The sequence below is a fragment of the Schistocerca cancellata genome, chromosome 1 (genome assembly GCF_023864275.1).
Source record: "Schistocerca cancellata isolate TAMUIC-IGC-003103 chromosome 1, iqSchCanc2.1, whole genome shotgun sequence".
NCBI lineage: Eukaryota > Metazoa > Arthropoda > Insecta > Orthoptera > Acrididae > Schistocerca > Schistocerca cancellata.
In genome coordinates this window covers 350,845,098-350,864,343 of record NC_064626.1, presented here as the reverse complement: position 1 = coordinate 350,864,343, position 19,246 = coordinate 350,845,098, and the positions used below count along the sequence as shown (strand labels likewise).

The following is a 19,246-nucleotide window of genomic DNA, read 5'->3' as shown; positions in this document are numbered from 1 at the left end:
TATTTTCAAACCTGCTGTATTAAATCTTACCATTATTTTTATATTTAGGCCAATTGCTTTAGAGCTACACAGCATAATGTTTATTTATTTACTTGTCCATAGAAAGCTTTTTTCAGTGCTTATACTGCACACAAGGTATTGGACAGAAAATTCTTTTACATTTTGATATAAAATTTGCAGTTGTTTTTCACTAGTAATCTGAATGGTTCTGTGTGGCCCACTATAAATTCCACTCTTTTACCAAGCCCTTCATCTCAGGGTTGCACTTGCACCAACATCCTCAGTTATTTGCTGCATGTATTCCAATCTTTGTCTTCCACTACCATTTTTACCATCTTAAAGCCCTCTCTAGTACCATGGAAGTTATTTCAGGACATCTTAACCCATTGTATCATCTGTCCTATTTTGCCTGTGTTTTGTTCATGTTTCTTTCCTTGCCAGTTCTACAGAAAAGCACCCATTTCTTATCTTACTGGTCTACCTCAATTTTGAGATCCTTCTACAGTACCATATCTCAAATGCTTCAGTTTTCTTTTCCATTTTTCCCAGTGTCAATGATCCACTACCATAGAGTGCTGTGTTCCAGGCCTACACTGTCAGAAATTTCTTTCTCAAATTAAGAATTACATTTCATATGGACAGTTATTTTGCCCAATAATGCCTTTTTGCTTTCCCTAGTCTACTTTCATCTCGTTCTTGTTACATCCATCTCATGTTATTTTGCTTCCAACAAGGTAAACTCCCCATTAAACTCCCCATTGAACCCCCCCCCCCCCCCCCCCAGTCATATTTCATGATAAGATGGCCCATTGCATAGCCTGTCAAAAATGGAACACAGATCAAGCATGAAAACAAAGATTTTGTACTGAACTGTGAAAATAGAAGCAGAATCAAAATAACCAATGCATAGTATGACAACTGTCAAGACTTCAAAAGGAGAAGACATTAATGACCAGATGGGAAGTTCATAATTTTTTGAAAAACAAAAAAAATTATTGGGCATGAGGGATGTTTCAACTCAGATCTCCCACTTCACATTGTAACACTGCAACAACTCAACCATGATACTTACACATTCCTCAACGTTGCACATCTTGAGCTTTGATCATTCATTGTTTCTATTTTGCTTCTTTCACAGTCTCATATACCTTCTTGCTGTTTTAATGCTTGATCTGTGTTCAGATGACGAGGAGATGTCACTTGTAATCAGACGAGAGACGTTTAATCATCTGACTGTGGATACAGACTGGCCCAGGAGCTCTGTTGGGGCAATGTGCAAGGGCGCTGAGGAGCTCCCACTCAGTAAGTGGGGCATTATAGGGTTCACTGTGGTGTGTAGAGAACGAGAGGACTTACTTTCCATCCGCCATTTGAGGCTGCACAAGGCTGGGGAGTAGTTCTCTGATGCAGAGGCTCGAGCATAGTGCTCAGCAAAGTGCTCGGCAATCGCGTTTGCATCGGTAGATAACATGCCATTGATTTTAATGCCAGGTACACCTGTTGGTGTCTGGTACCAAAAAAGATGTCTGATCTTTCATGCAGACTTGGGAAGGTAACATATGGCATCCAATGGTTGACACGTACCTCTCCCAAACCTCCTGTTTCAGTCATTTTATAAGCTGGCAAATGCAGGTACAGAGCCACTTAGAGGCTATTAGGTTCTCTAGGGAGGGTGCTGCTTATGTCACTGTAGAGCTCGCTGACACTTTTTAATTGCCTCAGCAACTTCCGGCAACCACCCAGGGATTGTCTTTCGCCAGGGGCTCCCTAAATAACAAGGAATCACGTTTTCCACTGCAGAAAAGATCATTGTAGTGACCTGCTCAACCACAACATTGATGGCACCATGTGGGGGGGAGATTCAGCGTTGACAGAAGAGGTGAAGCTTCCCAATCTGGCATGTTTAAAGTCCATCTCAGTAGGTGTCTGTGGACATGATGCCGGGGGGAGTGACAGGAAGATGGGGAAGTGGTCACTACCACACAGGTCATCATGTACTCTCCAGTGGATAGATGGGAGAAGGCCAGGACTGCAAACCAAGAGATAAATGGCCAAATATGTGTCATGTACCACACTGAAATGTGTGGGGGCACCTGTATTTAAGAGGCAGTTATGACAGTAAATTTTTGACCTCCCTACCTCAGCCAGTAAGCTTGGTGCCACCCCACAAGGGGCTATGCACGTTAATATCTTCCAAAAGTAGGAAAGGTTTAGGGATTTGATCAATCAGTGCAGCCAATATGCTCAGGGGTACTGCACCATCTGGAGGAAGATATACATTGCAGGCAGTTATTTCCTGTGCCGTCCTTATCCTGACAGCCACAGCTTCAGAGGGGTTTGAAGGGGCACAGGTTCACTACATACTGAGTTCAGAGCCACAAACTCCACCTGACACTATTACAGTCACTATGGTTCCTGTAATATCCCTTATAGCCACAGATGGCAGGGGGTCCGCATTGGCGTGAACCAGGTTCCCTGGAGGGCAATGCAGAAAGTATGTGTAAAGCTTAACAGTTGCTGTAGCTCAGCCAGGTGTTGGAAAAACGCCACAATTCCACTGGAGGATTTCGTGATCGTGAGACTGGGAAGGCATGAAACACTCATGGTCACCTGCTGCCACCAGATGGGTACCTGTGCAATAACGTCCATTGCGTCCGAGGGCCCAGCAAGATCTAGGTCCTCAGCAGACACCAGAATCTCCACCTCATCCTCAAACACAGAGCTTCTAGGTAGTGGTGGTGTGGGTGCCACCACAGTGCCTTGGTTTTTGTGGGTCTTTTTCTTTTTAGGTTTCTCTTGCTGCTCCTTAGGTTTGTCTGGTTGCGAGGGCTTCACTGATTCAGTTTCAGGGACTGAGGAGGACTGAAGCCCTATGACCAGCTACCTGTGGTTGCTTCAGCCACTGGCAGGTATCAGCTTTGCCACTGGTAGGAACCTAGGAAGGGAGTGGCCCAACAAGGGATCCCTTCCTGGCGAGAGGAGCTGAAGAAGACTTAACACTTCTCTCCTCCAGCTGAAAAGTGGGGACTGACATCCCCAATTATTGGGGGGGGGGGGGGGGGGGTGATCCTGAAGTAGGTTGTGCAGGAGCAACAGGGAGGTAAGTACCCCCCCCCCCTCCATAAACGGGGCAGGTGGCGTCTGACAGCTCAGAGCCAAATGTACACAGTAGAACACAAGATGGTAGAAATGTTGTCACAGCAGCAATGTAGGTTTGACGTCATATGCACAGGATGTAGCCTCTCATTTTCTCTTAGTTTCATTACAGGTCAGTTGGTCCAGGGTCTTGTATTCCATTATTTTTCTTTCTTTCTGGAGAATCCTGCAGTCTGGCAAGCAAGGTGAATGGTGCTCTCTGTAGTTGACACAGATGGGAGGCGGGGTACAGGGAGTATTGGGATATGAAGGATGTCCACAATCCCAATAGGTGATGCTGGAAGTACAGCAGGAAGACATGGCCATACTTCCAGCACTTAAAGAACCACATCAGGGGAGGGATATATGGCTTTATGCCACAGAGGTAGACCTGTCAGCAGTGGACCACCTTGTGTTATATGTCACCCTCAAAGGCCAAGATGAAGGCACTGGTGGCAACCTGATTATCCCTTGCACCCCGGTGGATGCGCCAGACAAAATGGACACCTTGCCACTCTAAATTGGCACGCAGCTCATCGTCAGACCTTAAAAGAAGGTGCCTGTGAAATATGACACTCTGGACAGTAATTAAGCTTTTATGGGGTGTGATGGAAACAAACATCCCCCAGTTTGTCACAGGTTAGTAGTGCCTGTGACTGTGAAGAGGATGCCGTTTTGATCAAGACCGACCCTGACCACATTTTGGACAAGTCCTCCACCTCCCCAAATTTACACATGAGGTACTGGGATGAATAAGCTTTGCTGCCACCCTTAGCCTGGCTTCCTCCAATGGCGTGGCAAGGGGGGGGGGGGGGGGTTAGGATTTTGGGTCGTATTTCTTAGCCCTGAAGTTAGATCTTGATCACTTAGAAACTGCTGGTGTTTGACCACTAGCAAGAGATGACTTACTACACTTCATGACAGTCATAGTCATCCACCCTGATGCCCTCCACTCCAACCAGGGCCCTCCCCACTGGCGCCACCCAGGCACAGGAAAGGCCACCTGGCAGAATGGCCGTTGCCTGGAGTCCCGACGCCCCAGGATGACGAGCACCTACTCCTTGACATACATGGAGAGTTAACAGTGCAGGCATCAGCAGAGTGATCCCTGTGGTCAGGCGGCCACAACCAACAGGGTACATGGCACCCCCCACCCCACAACGGACTGGCTACAATGATGGATATCCGGCACAAACAAGCCAAGATGTCCATTATCGTTGGCAGTACACAAAGCAATACTGCACAGAGGATGGAGGAAACAGCACCCAGGTGGGTGACTTCACCCAACAGCTGGAGAATGAGCAGGAGTGCAGATCCACATCAATGAAGGATGCAAGAGGTCTCAGCACACGATTGACACTATGCACCATGTAAGACGCCCTTCCCCAACTGGCTCGCTCTTTGGGAAAGTTTTGAAAACTGGAGGTCAAACCCTACAGGGGACCATCACATAAAGGCCGAAATGTGAGAGACTCCTTTTAGTCACCTCTTATGACAGACAGGAACACCTCGGACCTATTGTAAACCCCAGACCCACAAGGGGGTGGGGGTGGGTGGGAAGGCTGTGGCAAAAAGCTTTTGTGTAAGTGTCGAAACTGTGCCTGCCTGCATTTTAGCATCTTATCTGTGCAGTGGTATCAACCTATTTTTTCCTACATAATAAATTACTGTTCCCATTTGTTTGTTGTTTTGTAAATTTACAAGTCATTTTTACTATAATGAGAAATGTTATTTTATGCATAGTTCATTTATTTTGATTTTTTATACAACACAGTTTAACATTTTAAAATACCATTGGCAATGCAGTTTTAAATTGTGATTAAAACGCAACTGGAGACATATGTCCCGGAAGGTGCCTGTCAGCTTCCCATCAAAAGAAACTAAGAGACAACCTGTTAATGGAGGTAACTAAGAAACAGATCTATTACAACCAACCAGTAATTCAAAAAATTGTGTTTTAAGTTCTTCCATTACATGAATTGAATTACGTGATGCCTTCAGGATGGCAGGAATTAAGGTAATTTACTTTGAGAAACCAGATGAAGTATCAGTTATGTTACAAGAGAAATGTGATTACACAGTAATGAGTAAGTGATCATCATGGAAACATTTAATCAACTTCCCAGAACAACATGTAATACGAGTGTGTGGCTGGATTCATTCCCTTATTCATAAATGTCAAAGGATTTCATAACACCAGGTGTTACCCATTTTTCTGCTACACGATCTCACAGTTATGCACGTTATCGTATTTTGTCTTTACTAGAAATAATGTGAACCTTCAAGATTTGATTAGCATTTTCTGAATTTTTGCATGTGACAAAGTATCTTATCTTACCTTATTCATACAGGCTTGTATAACTGTTCTAAATGTAATACTGGATTATGCAGAATAAATATAGTAACTTACTGATCGATCACCAGCTGCCACACCTTTCATTTCTGAAAATGAATAGGTTTTTTTCAGTATGTGGAGAAAGTGTAGTGATATGTTATGAAAATCTAACAAGACAAAAAAGGTTGAATAATCTTCATACTTCTCACAGTTTCACGCCTTTGGTTTCGAGTTAGTGGTATCTCTTCTTCACTGTCAGAATCACCCCTAGAAATTAAATGCACATTTATTACGTACATTATGAACTGAAACACTTTACACTAATTTTGTACATGACAGCTTTCAGAACTTATTACTCTCCTAGTAGCTAAATTGCTCCCAAGTGAAGGACAAGGGGAAGAATAGAGTGGATTTGGGAAGGAGAGAAGCAGTTGGATCATGGTAACTAGAGGAAAATGAAATGGGAAAATTTGTATAACCAACTGTGTTAAAACTACATTTTCCACTTATATATGATTGATAAGTCTTTTTCCTGGGTCTTTTACAAATCTGGACCACATATGACATGTCTGAAGTCCTTCATAAGACTGGGAGAGCGAGTGCTTGCAGAGAGATGAGTGATAGCTATGAACATGGACATATTGTTGCTTGTTGGTTTAATATGGACATAGGGTGTAATGGAACCATCTGAAGTGAATGCTGATGACCATGAAAGTATCTCACTAAGCAGAAGAGGACCAAATAAAATTGATTGGAGAGAATATGTTGAGGATTTGGCAGAATGAAGGTGTAGTATCTTTGCCATCTAGTTCATCTAAATCAGATTATGAATCTAGCATTTAAAAATGTTATTTTCCACCTTGGCTGTTACACTATCAGCGTAATTTATATCACATGACCAGTTAATTTTGGCAGCGTACCACATTCAAATGCTAACACTATTCTTTTTAATTTCATATGATTATACTGTGTAGTTGTATACACTACAGTGCTGAATCAGCCCATGCAGAGCAATAATCTATGAGATACGTAATGATTTTATCTGTTTACCTACTATTACTACTTTTTAATCATTGACAATTACAGAACATTGTTCTCACTTGAGTCAGCTATGACAGCAGTTGTATATTTAAATGACAAATGCATGTTTGTATATGCAAACACCTGGTGATGGTGTAAAATTATGATTATATGAGAAGCATCCGACTATGGCATATTGCTGAAATCAATTTGTCATTTGGTATAAATGATAGCATAACAGCCAAGATGGAAAATTTAATTGCCTTTCAATGAATCTGTATCGGTGGTAAGCAATATGGAAAGACTTTTTTAGGATTTCGGTTAGTTTGAAAGAGTTCCTCCACACAGCGCACACACACATGCTGGAATATAAAACCTAGTACGACAGGTTTCACAGCTCTGACTTTCTAATAAACTACTTGTGAGAGCATTATTTCATTAAAATGTATAAAATTCATTTGTTCATTGAGGATGCTGTTGTGGAATTCTTTTAAAGAAATTAATATTATTTTGGAAAACCAAAGAATTTAAAAAATAATTAAAATGCTATGTGACAATGAAAATGATCCAATGCCACAAGAAACAGCACGATTCATTTTTAACAATTACATTTAGCAGGAAATGTTACTGATAGTCAACTTTTTTCTAGCTTTCTTCTGTGTTTTTCACCTACATTTGAATGTCAAGGAAGAAAAAACAGAATGAGATATTTCAAGTCTGAAGTACACAGTAACTCAGATTCTGTTATATTCTCAGATGAAAAATGACAATATTCTGAGATACATTAGTTTTTCAAGAAATACCCATTTCAATTTAGTTTGTCACTCAACGTCTGTTGCAAAGACCATTGTTACCTTGACAGTGACCATTACAACAACTGCTGTTATAACAAAGGCTAACCTGACGGTTCAGTGTGAAAATCTGCAAAAAATCTTTGGCTGTATTTTTATTCTCAGTGCATCCGAACGTAGCTATTTTCACAGATCCACTATAGTGTTATCAGTTAAAATTTTGTCACTATAACTAACCAATAATTTACAAATTTCTACTATATTTACTCTTGGTATACCAGATTTTTTTTTACAGTAGCAGTACATAAACTGTTGAAATGTGTGTTATCAAAGTTAAAAACCAGCACATTTGTGGAAATTTAGGTAGTAACCTGCACAAAAAGTATTAGTTTTTTCCATTAATGTCTTTTGTTTAGCTTGATGAAACTAGTTTTAGGATAAAAGAAATCTGTCTTGTGATTAAAATAAAAATATGTCATGTAGACAGATGGATCCAGACAGACTTACCTACCAAAGTGTTTCCTTTCATTCTTATTAGCTAATTGATGTCCATAACGATCTATTTTAAAAGATGGGTAAAATACCACCAAATGCTTCTGATAAAATGTATTATTATCGATAGGATAGTAAATACTTTTGCAATTCCAATGAACATTTACACTGGGAGAATGTTCCAGATTTGTAGCATAAGTTAAAGCAAAGTACGAAACAGATCTAACTTGACTTGAGTGAAATTTTGCCAGCTTAATAATTATCTATTTCACTATAATTAGATGAGTTCAGTATTTCACAATGGCAACTATCCTGTTTCCAGATCATTTGCTCAATTTCTCTTGTATCTGAACGAAATCTTTCACAACAGTACTGTTGTATATAACATTCTGACTTCTTGCTGCATCAATTCAATTCAGGATGAAACCTCAAGCTTTTGATAATCACCTCCATTGTCTTCTTCAGGAGCAACTGATCATCAGAACTGCTTCTGCAGTGGTCTTATATAGCCCAAAGAAGGCTTCCGATTGGTCAGTAATTACATCATGTTGTTTAAGATGATATCAATGTCTGCACTGGTGGCACCTCCACTCCTGCCATAGCATAAACATTCTGATGAACATTTCTGGCTCTTCTCTGCATCGAGAGCTCACTTCCATGCACCACTAAGATTATATCCACTATCTGACATTCTTAGTAGTAACAGTAGTAGTAGTAGTAGTAGTAGTAGTAGCAGCAGTTTATTCATCCAACGACAATGTGCATTGTATGGATTTTGTCAAAGAACGTAGTATAACAAAAAAAATAAGATAAGGGTGTACAGTTTCCTACAGAATACAATGGCTCGTTGTACCCATCACAATATTTTTGGGAAATACAACTTTGATTACTGTAGTAATATAAAAGTTTGAGAAGGATCTTTTACATGAATTACATTAGGAGTAAATAATTGATTTAACACTTTTGTTAAGAAAAATTAACACTGAGGCTGTGGCAAGCATTTGATTTATAGTACTGTTAACATATAGTAAATAATGTAGTTACTTGCTACAAGGTTACTGCAGATATTCATTTATACTATAATAGCAGTTGGTCATTAAGAACTTAAATATTGCTTCCTTGAATGTAGACAACGTTTTTATTCCTTTTTGCAGTACAAAGTTAGATCTGAGACATACAATCTAAATATCAAGAAACATTTTGAATCATGTGCCATAGAGCTAAAATCTGAGGATAAGCATAAAAAACTAATTGTCATACAATATACAGGTCACCACTACATATTTCTTACAAATTTGGAAGCAGTGCTGAACATTTTGTACAACAATGAAGTGAACTACTTACTATGTGGGGATTTTAACAACAACCTGTTAATTGAAAATGAAGGAAAGAGACAGCTTCTGTGTATTCTAAGCAGCTTTCACATGAAACCACTCTTCACAGACCCCACTAGAAAAACAGAGTCCTCTTCATCCCTATTAGGCAATACATTTAAAAATATCGAAAATGTTTTTACTGAGGCGCAAAATGTAAACTTAGGTCTTTCAGACCACAACATACTAGTAACGTGCATAAATTCGTCTGTACCTGAGGTGGTTAAATACAAGTGGGAATATAAAAGGCACCTCTACCCAGAAAAGGTTAATACTTTTATTCAATCGTTAGCAAAACCAACCTGGGAAGATGTATACTCAAAATCATCACCTGATGAATCATTCAGACATTTTATAATACTTTCATGTCCATATTTGAGATGTATTTTCCAAAATAACTGACAAGAATTAATGTCATGCCAAGAAACAGCAGCCAGTGGGTAACACCTGCTATCAGAGTATCCAGTCAAAAGTTAAAACTTCTAAATCAACTGAGAAAAGACAGCCAAGATGAACACTTTGCAGCATATGTTAAGACATATAAGAAAGTAATTAAGAAAGCCGAGACAATGCACAACGACAAAGTAATCATAGGGACAGCAAACGAGTCAAAAGCAATATGGAATATAGTAAAAAAGGAAACAAAAAGTGTTAAAAAGCAAGATGACATTGTATTAAAAGATGATCGTGGTGTGTTACTCAGAGATAGTACTCTATCAAATTACATAAATTACTATTTCATAAACACTCCAGTCAATCTGAGTAAAAATTTTGCTAGAAACAGTAGTACCACAGTTCAAATAGAGCAAAGTGGTAATTCAATATTGCTATGTCCCACAAATAATTTAGAAGTTCTAAAGATAAAAAAAAAAAAACAATGAAGAATAAAATGTACTCTGGGATTGATGAGGTAACAGTTTCAGTCATAATTAAATGTGCTAGTGTCATTGCAGAACCACTCTCACATACCATAACAGAAGGGACATTCCAACAAAGACAAAAAATTTCAAAAATAAAACCATTGTATAAAAAGGGTAATATACATGAAGTGGGAAACTATAGGCCAATAGCTTTGTTATCTGTATTTTCAAAAATTATTAAGACTGTCACAGAAACTATAATTACAAATTACCTCAATAAATTCAAAGGCATGAGTACAGAAACAGCAATTATCAATTCATCAAAAACATTGTAATAGGACTTGACAGAAATAACAGTACAATAGGAATAAACTTGGACTTGTCGAAGGCTATTGATCATATCTTGCTAGACAAACTAGAAGCTATAGGTATAGGTATACGAGGAGTTTTATTAAAATGGTTTCAGTCATATCTCCGCAATAGAAAACAGGTAGTAGAAATTACCTCAGCGAACAATAAAAACCAAAGCATTGTGTAGAGGTCAGACATGCAAACCATACTAATCAGAGTATGCCAGGGCAGTATTCTAAGACCTCTCTTATTTCTTCTTTCGTAACCTCTTGGTTCATCCCTATGAAATCCGCAAACCACCTTCCCTACCCTCTGGCTCCTACCCTTGTAACCGCCCCTGGTGTAAAACCTGTCCCATGCACCCTCCCACCACCACCTACTCCAGTCCTGTAATCCAGAAGGTGTACACGATCAAAGGCAGAGCCACGTGTGACAGCACCCACATGATTTACCAACTGACCTGCCTACACTGTGAAGCATTCTATGTGGGAATGACCAGCAACAAACTGTCCATTCGCATGAACGGACACAGGCAGACAGTGTTTGTTGGTAATTAGGATCACCCTGTGGCTAAACATGCCTTGGTGCACGGTCAGCACATCTTGGCACAGTGTTACACCGTCCGGATTATCTAGATACTTCCCACTGACACCAACCTATCAGAACTCCAGAGATGGGAACTTGCCCTTCAATATATCCTCTCTTCCCGTTACCCACCAGGCCTCAACCTCCACTAATTTCAAGTTGCCACCGCTCATGCCTCACCTGTCATTCGATAACATCTTTGCCTCTGTACTTCCGCCTTGACTGATATCTCTACCCAAACTCTCTGCCTTTACATATGTCTGTCTGTGTCTGTGTGTGTGTATACCTGTCCCTTTTTCCCCCCAAGGTAAGTCTTTCTGCTCCCGGGATTGGAATGACTCCTTACCCTCTCCGTTAAAACCCACATCCTTTCATCTTTCCCTCTCCTTCCCTCTTTCCTGATGAAGCGACCTTGGGTTGCGAATATATTTTTCCCACATGGAATGTTTCCCTCTAAAAAATTATAATCAATGGTATGCATGTAACTGTTTGCTGATGACACAAATATTGTAACAAAATATTGTAACAGACATAAACACGGTATTGCCAACATCTGCAACCACAGTTTTTGAATACATACAAAACCGGTTTGAACTAAACAGGCTGACCCTAAATATTTCAAAAACTTATGTGCATTACAGGAAAACAATGATGTCAGCCTCAAAATTCAAAATAAACAAATTGAAAGGGTAGCTGCCACAAAATTTAGATGTGCAAATTGATGAAAATTTAGACTGGAAAGCCAACATTCTCTACCTCACTAACAATTTAAGCTCTACTTGCTTTGCATTACACATAATTAGTATTGCGTGTAGTAGAGACTGTAGCAGAACTGTCTACTTTTGTTACACCCATTCTGCTATCACCTATGGCCTAACACTCTGGGGTCATAATAAAGCAAACATGAAAACCATCTTCACCCTAAAAAAACTAGTTGCTGGAATAATTTCAAGCAGTACAAGGCTGAAACCTTCCAAACAGTTATTTCAACACCTAAATATTCTACCCTTACCATGGCTCTATATAAAAAACAGTGTTGTTAATATAAAAATGCACATTGATGATTATGAAACCAACTCAGATGTTCATTCCTACAATACAAGAATGTGCAATGAGATTTACATAAAATGAGTAAACAAGTCTTTAACACAAAAACAAACCACCATGCAGGGTACTGTATTTCTACAGCCTCTTCCATTACAGAATCCCAGTAAACAGTATTTTAAGTTTGCTTGTGACACTGTGCTCAACAATGGCAAATTTCTCCAGTTCTTGATTTTTAATATGACAAAGTTCTGCACAGTGGCTGGAAACAGTGCAGACTGACTGACCAACATAATTGCTGTCACACTCACAAAGGATGATGAGGCCGAGACTGTCCTTAACAGCACATTGCATCTCTTATCTTCTCAGGAAGTTGGAAAATAGATCTGATTTATTGTCTTCCCAGGGCTCTGCCTATTTTGCTACAGAAACAAAGGAATGCAATTAGTGACTCATCATGTGAATGTTCAGCATTATCACATTTCTTTTCTTGAAGAATGCCAACTTCATATAATGTTACCCATTGTCATTCTTTCAGAACACACATTTCAGATGATTAATTTCAGAATCCAAGTGGTCATCACCAGAAACAGATTTTGTTCTGCATACCAAAGTATTTAAAGCTGCTCTCTTCTGGATGAAATGTTGAAAACTCTGGGGGGTTAAGACTTAAATCAGCGTGCATCTGCTCATGGTACACTGAGTAGCCAAGATGTCCCTCTTACCTTCATTGTATCAAAACATCTAAAAATGGGAGACTTCCCTCTTTCCCTGTCTCAACAATGAACTGGATGTTTGGGTGCATACTATTCGTATTTCCCTGGAAATTATCAAGAGCTTCTATGCCATCTGGCCAGACCGTAAATGTTTGATCTACATGATGATAAAATGAAGATGGATGAAGGGGAGCCAACTTTAATGCTCATTCCTCAAAATGTTCCCTAAAAAGTTAGCCATTGCTGGAGACAACTGAGAACCCATAGTCATTCCATCAATCATTTCATAAAATTTACTGTTACACAAGAAGTAGGTGGTCCCTTTAACATGTCTGAACAACTTTATCTTTGCAAGTGGAGAATGCTCTGTCAACAGTTTCAATGTGTACACCACAGGAACTTTTGTAAATAGTGAGACCACATCTAGGCTGATTAAAATATCATTTGGGCCAACTCTTAACTGTTTAATTTTTTAACAATTGGCCTCAAGACGAAAGTGTATTATGTTCTCTACAGCGAGATGTGGAAATGTGTGAACAGTATACAAATCTACTTAAGAAAATGATGAGAAGTCTTCTTAGCAACTCTTATAGTATTAACGACGATAACAGTAGTGAAGATGTTACACCTAATCCAGTGCATCGTAAACAGTGTGAAAACATGCTTCACACAGCAATAAACATACATATCAGTGCACTCGAGGCAGGTGTGACTACAGGTAAAACTATGTACGGGGAAGAATATGTTATGTCTAGTGCAGTGCATCATAAACAGTGTAAAAATATGTTTCATATAGCTGTAAACACAGCGATAAATACGCAGAGTGAAATAACTAAAGGTAGGCCTACCGGTACTGTAAACCACACAAAGGAACATGCGCAAATTAATACAGTGTTACATTCGCAGATTTCTGAATCAAGTGTGTGTATATATTCTGACAGCCACATACATGTGTCTTGCTGAAATCTTATGTGATAATTATCATGTAAATGCAACTGCCAATGTAAAACTGATGGCACCCATGTCTGAAATCACAACAAACATAAAAGTCGGAAATCGCTCCAGCACAACTCAGTGAAAAATTGTAATAGGTGGAGCTAATGATGTCTACAGGAATGACCTTTAGAAATCCACTAACAATTTGAAAGAAATTGTGAGCTTTGCTAGAACACCTGTAATTGTCATTGGTATTCCCCATAGACACGATCTTATGACTACTTCTATTGTAAATAAAGAAATCATTAAGGCTAACAGACAGTTCAAGAAGATATGTGAAGCATTCCAGAACTCACATTTCATGAGTGTAGATTCACTGGAGAGAGAACATTATACCAAACGTGGCCTGCATTTAAACAACAGGGGAAAGATTCTATTAGGACAAAAAATCCGAGACTTCCTTTGTTCACTAGGCAGATGCAAGAAAAGAGCCCATTATTCTTCCACCTCCAGTAACCCAGTCTACAGCATCGTGTGTAGGACAACAATCACCATCTTCAACAGAAGCTAATCAGCCTACACTGCTGGCAGCTTCAACAATAGTACCTACTAAGGAAAGTGAGCCCATTATTCTTCTCCTTCCAATAGCCCAGTCTACAGCATCTTCTCCAGTACTACAATCACTGTCTTCAGTAGAAGCAGATCAACTTACATCACTGACAGGTTCAACAACAGTACCAACTAAACCAGCAGAAGCAATGAAAACCACCCACCCCTTAAGCAAAAGGAGAGTGTCACCACCAGGCCATCTGAAAGATTTTTTATTGGAGGCAGGCAGCAATCAGCCAATGTGGTGAGCACTGCAACAGGTGCTAAGCATAAAAAATTAGTAGTTTTGTATAAAAATGTACAGGGTATAATTAGTAAGATTCCAGAATTAGAAGTACTATTGCTTGATGAACTAAAGAATGTTTCGGTTTTATGTGTACGTGAACACTGGCTAAAAGAAAATCAAGCTTTTACTGCCAGAATAACAGGATTTGGAATGATTAGTAGCTTCTGTAGAGAAACTTTTAAAGGGGGAGGACAAGGAATTCAATGTAAAGAAATCAAGTTCAGTAAGATAAAAAACATTGAAAAAGTATTTGAATATTGTGTCCGCAAACTTACAGACCTTAAAATAATTATTATGTCTGTATAGTGTTACCCATCAGGCAACTTTATGGAATTTTTGGACAGTGTTGAAAGTCTTTTAGTGAGTTAAGACATTCTACAGAAAGAATTACTGTACTTGGAGATTTCAATGTCAACTTTAAAATAAACTGTTTAAATGTTACAAAACTGACCAATGTCTTGTTCGCATAATTTAGCACCAACTATCTTTGAATACACTAGACATGGAAAAAAACTCTGAAACAATAATAGACCAAATATTTATTGATTTACATAAACTAGACAATGTTGTAGAAGTGATTGACACTTGATTGTTGGATCATAAAGCACTAAAACTTAGTATAAATGATGCACTCTAAAAACTCTAGGCCAAGTGAGAAACACATCCACAGGAGATGTATTAATGAGGACAACATTATGATTTTTAATTTCTTGTTAAAAAATACAAGTTGGGATCTAGATAAACATGATAGCATAGACATGAAGTTTGAGTCATTTCTAGCTGATTACAAACATAACTTTGAAATTGCTTTCCCCCTTAAGAAAATGAAAGTAAAAGGCAAAATTAACACATGGATATCACAGGGCATAAGAAAATCTGGAGAGCAACTCAGAATGTTAAGTAAATCAGCAAGGCAACATCCCACTTTGAAACAATGTGTTAAGTGTTATAGGAAATTATACAATACAGTAATTACTGCAGCAAAAAAAAGTTAAATAATGATTCATGTATCAGTAGAAATAATGGCAACAAAAAAATGAAATCAGTTTGGAAAGTGATCAATAGTAACTTAGGAAGAAGCAAAGTAAGAAACAACAACATTGTTATTAAAACTGAGTACAAAACTATAAATGATCCATTACACATTGCCAATACATTCAACTGTCATTATACAAGTGTATATCAAAACCTCATACGAACCCAAAGTAGTACAGACATCAGTCATAACATCACATTGAATCCCAAAACTATGTTTTTGTATCCTGTAACAGTATATGAGGTAGAGAACGCTATCAGCAAACCAAAAAATAAATTATCCTGTGGCACCAATGGAATTCCAGACAAAATCATTAAACACAGCAGATATATTACTCTTCTTGTAAATATAATTAATGCATCTTTCAGTACCGGCACTTTCCCTAGAAAGCTGAAACAATCAATTATAAAACCATTATACAAAAACAGGGACAGTTATGATGTAAAAAACTACAGACCTTTATCAATGTTATCTTGTGTTTCAAAAATTATAGAAAGAGTAATGTATGGAAGACTCTACTTTCCTAAAAAAAAAAAAAAGTGGAATATTGGTCAATGAACAAAATGGCTTTCGAAGGAATAGATCAACTAAAACAGCTATATACAACTTTCTAAAACTTGTCCTAAATTCCATTGATAATAATGAAGTAAATTGTGGGGTCTTTTTAGATTTATCAAAGGCCTTTGACGCTATTGATCATAAACTACTGCTCGAAAAACTTAGTTGCTATGGAGTCCATGGTACTGCTCATGCATGGTTTAAGTCATACTTATCTGGCAGATGCCAGAAAGTAGAAATAGTTCATGATGGAAAGTCATACTTTTCTGGTTATAAGGAAGTTAGTTATGGGGTGCCCCAAGGTTCAGTGTTGGGACCCCTGTTGTTCTTGATCTTTATAAATGACTTGCCAAACTATTTTACACAAGCTGATTGTGCACATTTTGCTGATGATACAAGTCTCTTTATTAAAGCTCAGAATGAGACTGACCTTAACAGGAAAACTGAAACAACAGTTGAAGCAAGTAAATGGTTCAGGGACAACAGTTTATTTATGAATGAGAAAAAACATTATGGATGAATTACAAACATGTGTCAAATAATGTGAAGCCCAATGTAACTGTGAAGCTAGGCCAACAGAATATACTACAAATGCCAAATACAAAATTCTAAAGAATTTGGTTAGATGAGCATCTAAAGTGGGGCAAGCATATAGATGTGCTCAATAAAAAATTAAGTAAATGTTGCTACGTATTTAGAATGCTCAAAAATTGCTGCAGTGATCAAACAGTATTGTGTATACATTATGCATATTCTTTTGCAATATGGTGTCATATTTTGGGGCAATTCAAGTCAGGCAAAAGGCTCCTATTATTCAAAAATGAGTGATAAGGATCATAAATGGAGCTGCACCTAGAGATCCATGTAGGGAATTTTTCAAGGAATATAAAATCATGACTCTTCCATCCACTTACATCTATGAAAGTATATGCTTTCTGAAGTCTCAAACTTAAACAGTGAGTTCCATGACTATACAACAAGACAGAGTAATGACTTTCACAGAGAAGTGCATAAGAAAGCCCAGTACTACAAGAGTGCAATATACCACCCGAAAATTCTCTATAGTACTCTTCTCTTAAAAATTAAAAGGATTCAGAAGCTGAGCAGTTTTAAAAGTGAACTCAAAAGAATGTTAATTAGTAATAGTTTTTACAGTGTTAGTGAATACATGAATTCTTCAGAAAGATAGCGTGCCTTCACCTATCTTATAATTCACTCATATACAAACTTGTGTCGTGGGGTAGACACAAAAATTAATTAATTTGTCAATATATAGTGTTATAATCATTGTTTCTTGTTGCTGTCCATTATACACAGAATATATGTAACTTATTTGTGTCCTATATTGTTACAAATTTATATCACGTAATCTATAATTGTTTTTGCCTATATATTTAATTCAGATTTGTTCACTGATATTTTTTACATAATATGTTGTCATTCATATTTTTCTGTATGCAACACATGAAAAATCCCGTATCATTGTACATGATATATTCTGTACAGCATAGGAGGTCTAGCAGCTTGTGCTCTAAGATTTATTGATGACATCCTCTAGTAGACCAGTAGTCTTCACAAGCTCCACCGTTTTTCTACTGTATGACATGTATGATAGGCATTTGTATGTGCTATCTTCCAACAATGATGCCACTTTGCTGTGACATTCAGAAGTATAAATGTTAATGCTACAGCAGGAGTGGTGATGCCACAAGAGCAGATTCTATGTATTCCACTGTTGCATGGAAGAGCAACAGTCCTTGAGTAATTATCAGAACATTCTGCAAATATTTTGGAATACAAATTACTGATGAAGAGGAACACTGCTGACAGTAACAGATGTTTGTAACATTGAAAAGAAAATTATGAAGTGTATGAAGAGCAACTTGATTTTTCTTATCTTTGTCATGCTAGCAGAACAGAATCTTTCAATTGTGATGGTATTATGATCTTGTGAGTGAGACTATTCAAGATGCTGAATTTGAAAATGGTTGTTTTATATTCATTAGAAGAAATCATTTCCAACTGGTTATGAAACCAAGCCACACTTTAATAGCTGCGAAGTAATTGTTTTACCTGCAACTTTTTCCCCCCTCAGAAACAGGTTAGCAACATGAATCTGCTCATTCTGTTTCTTTCTGAACAAAATGGCTGCTGGCATTGATGACTACAACAGGCAACTGGATACACTTCCAACATTTCGGAATTAGAGTGTCAAGTGCTACTATGAGGAAACTGCATATGGAGGCAAAAGTAAATCGAAGCTGTCAATTTCTTAAGTATGTAAGCACATACAAAAAAAACATTCAACAAAATAGTTAAACTAGCAAAATGTACTGTGAATAATAACTTCATTTCAAATGCAAAAAACAAATCAAAAGCTGTTTGGTCGGTTATAAGAAGTGAAGTTGGCAGGGAGGCAGAGAGAAAATGCCCTTCTAAAATAGTGATGAATGGTAGAGCTGTTACAGAATCCAGTGCCATTTGGGAATCATTCAATGACATTTTCATAAACTGTAACAAATTTTGTGACTGTTCACCACCAAAAACAAAGCCCAATATGACAGACAGCAATTGCCCATGTTTTAAGTTCTCATGTTTCCATCTCAGATGACATCAAAATCATAATGTCCCTAAAAAAATTCAAAATCTGCAGGATATAATGAGGTCCCCACTGAATTTCATAATCAACCAATCTTTTGATGAGGGATGTTTCCCAGATGGATTAAAATATACAGAAGTTCGGCCCATACATAAAAAAGGCAAACAAGATGAATTGGGCAACTATAGGCCAATCTCACTGTTACCAATTTTCTCTAAAATATTTGAAAGAGTTGCATGTGATCAGATCAAAAATCACAATTCATCTAACAGCATTATCTTAAGCAATCATGGTTTCAGGAAAGGCTGCAGCACAATCCATGCAATAAATGAATTAGTCACAAAAGTCAGCAGATGTCTTTATGATAGAATGTGTGTGTGTCAGGCATCTTTTGTGACCTGTCCAAAGCCTTCGATACAGTAAATCATGACCTGCTTCTCCCAAAATTGGCACACTACGCTTTTCAAGGCAAATCTCTTAACTGGATGTCATCATACTTGGCAAAGAGAAAACAAAGAGT

The 19,246-nt window shown here is 38.0% G+C and overlaps 1 protein-coding gene across 2 annotated transcripts in view; it reads right to left on the bottom strand.

Moving 5' to 3' along the window:
* The window catches only part of LOC126173961 (uncharacterized), a 71,949-nt gene that overhangs the window by 21,415 nt on the left and 31,288 nt on the right, over positions 1–19,246 (bottom strand). For both annotated transcript variants that reach the window (XR_007535480.1, XM_049920996.1), the window contains 2 exons: positions 5,673–5,737; positions 5,546–5,577 (listed from right to left, as the gene is read on the bottom strand). Coding sequence is in view for 1 of the 2 variants with exons in the window: in XM_049920996.1 (XP_049776953.1) it covers positions 5,546–5,577; positions 5,673–5,737 (97 nt within the window). In the remaining variant the exon portion in view is untranslated. The remainder of the gene's footprint in view (positions 1–5,545; positions 5,578–5,672; positions 5,738–19,246) is intronic.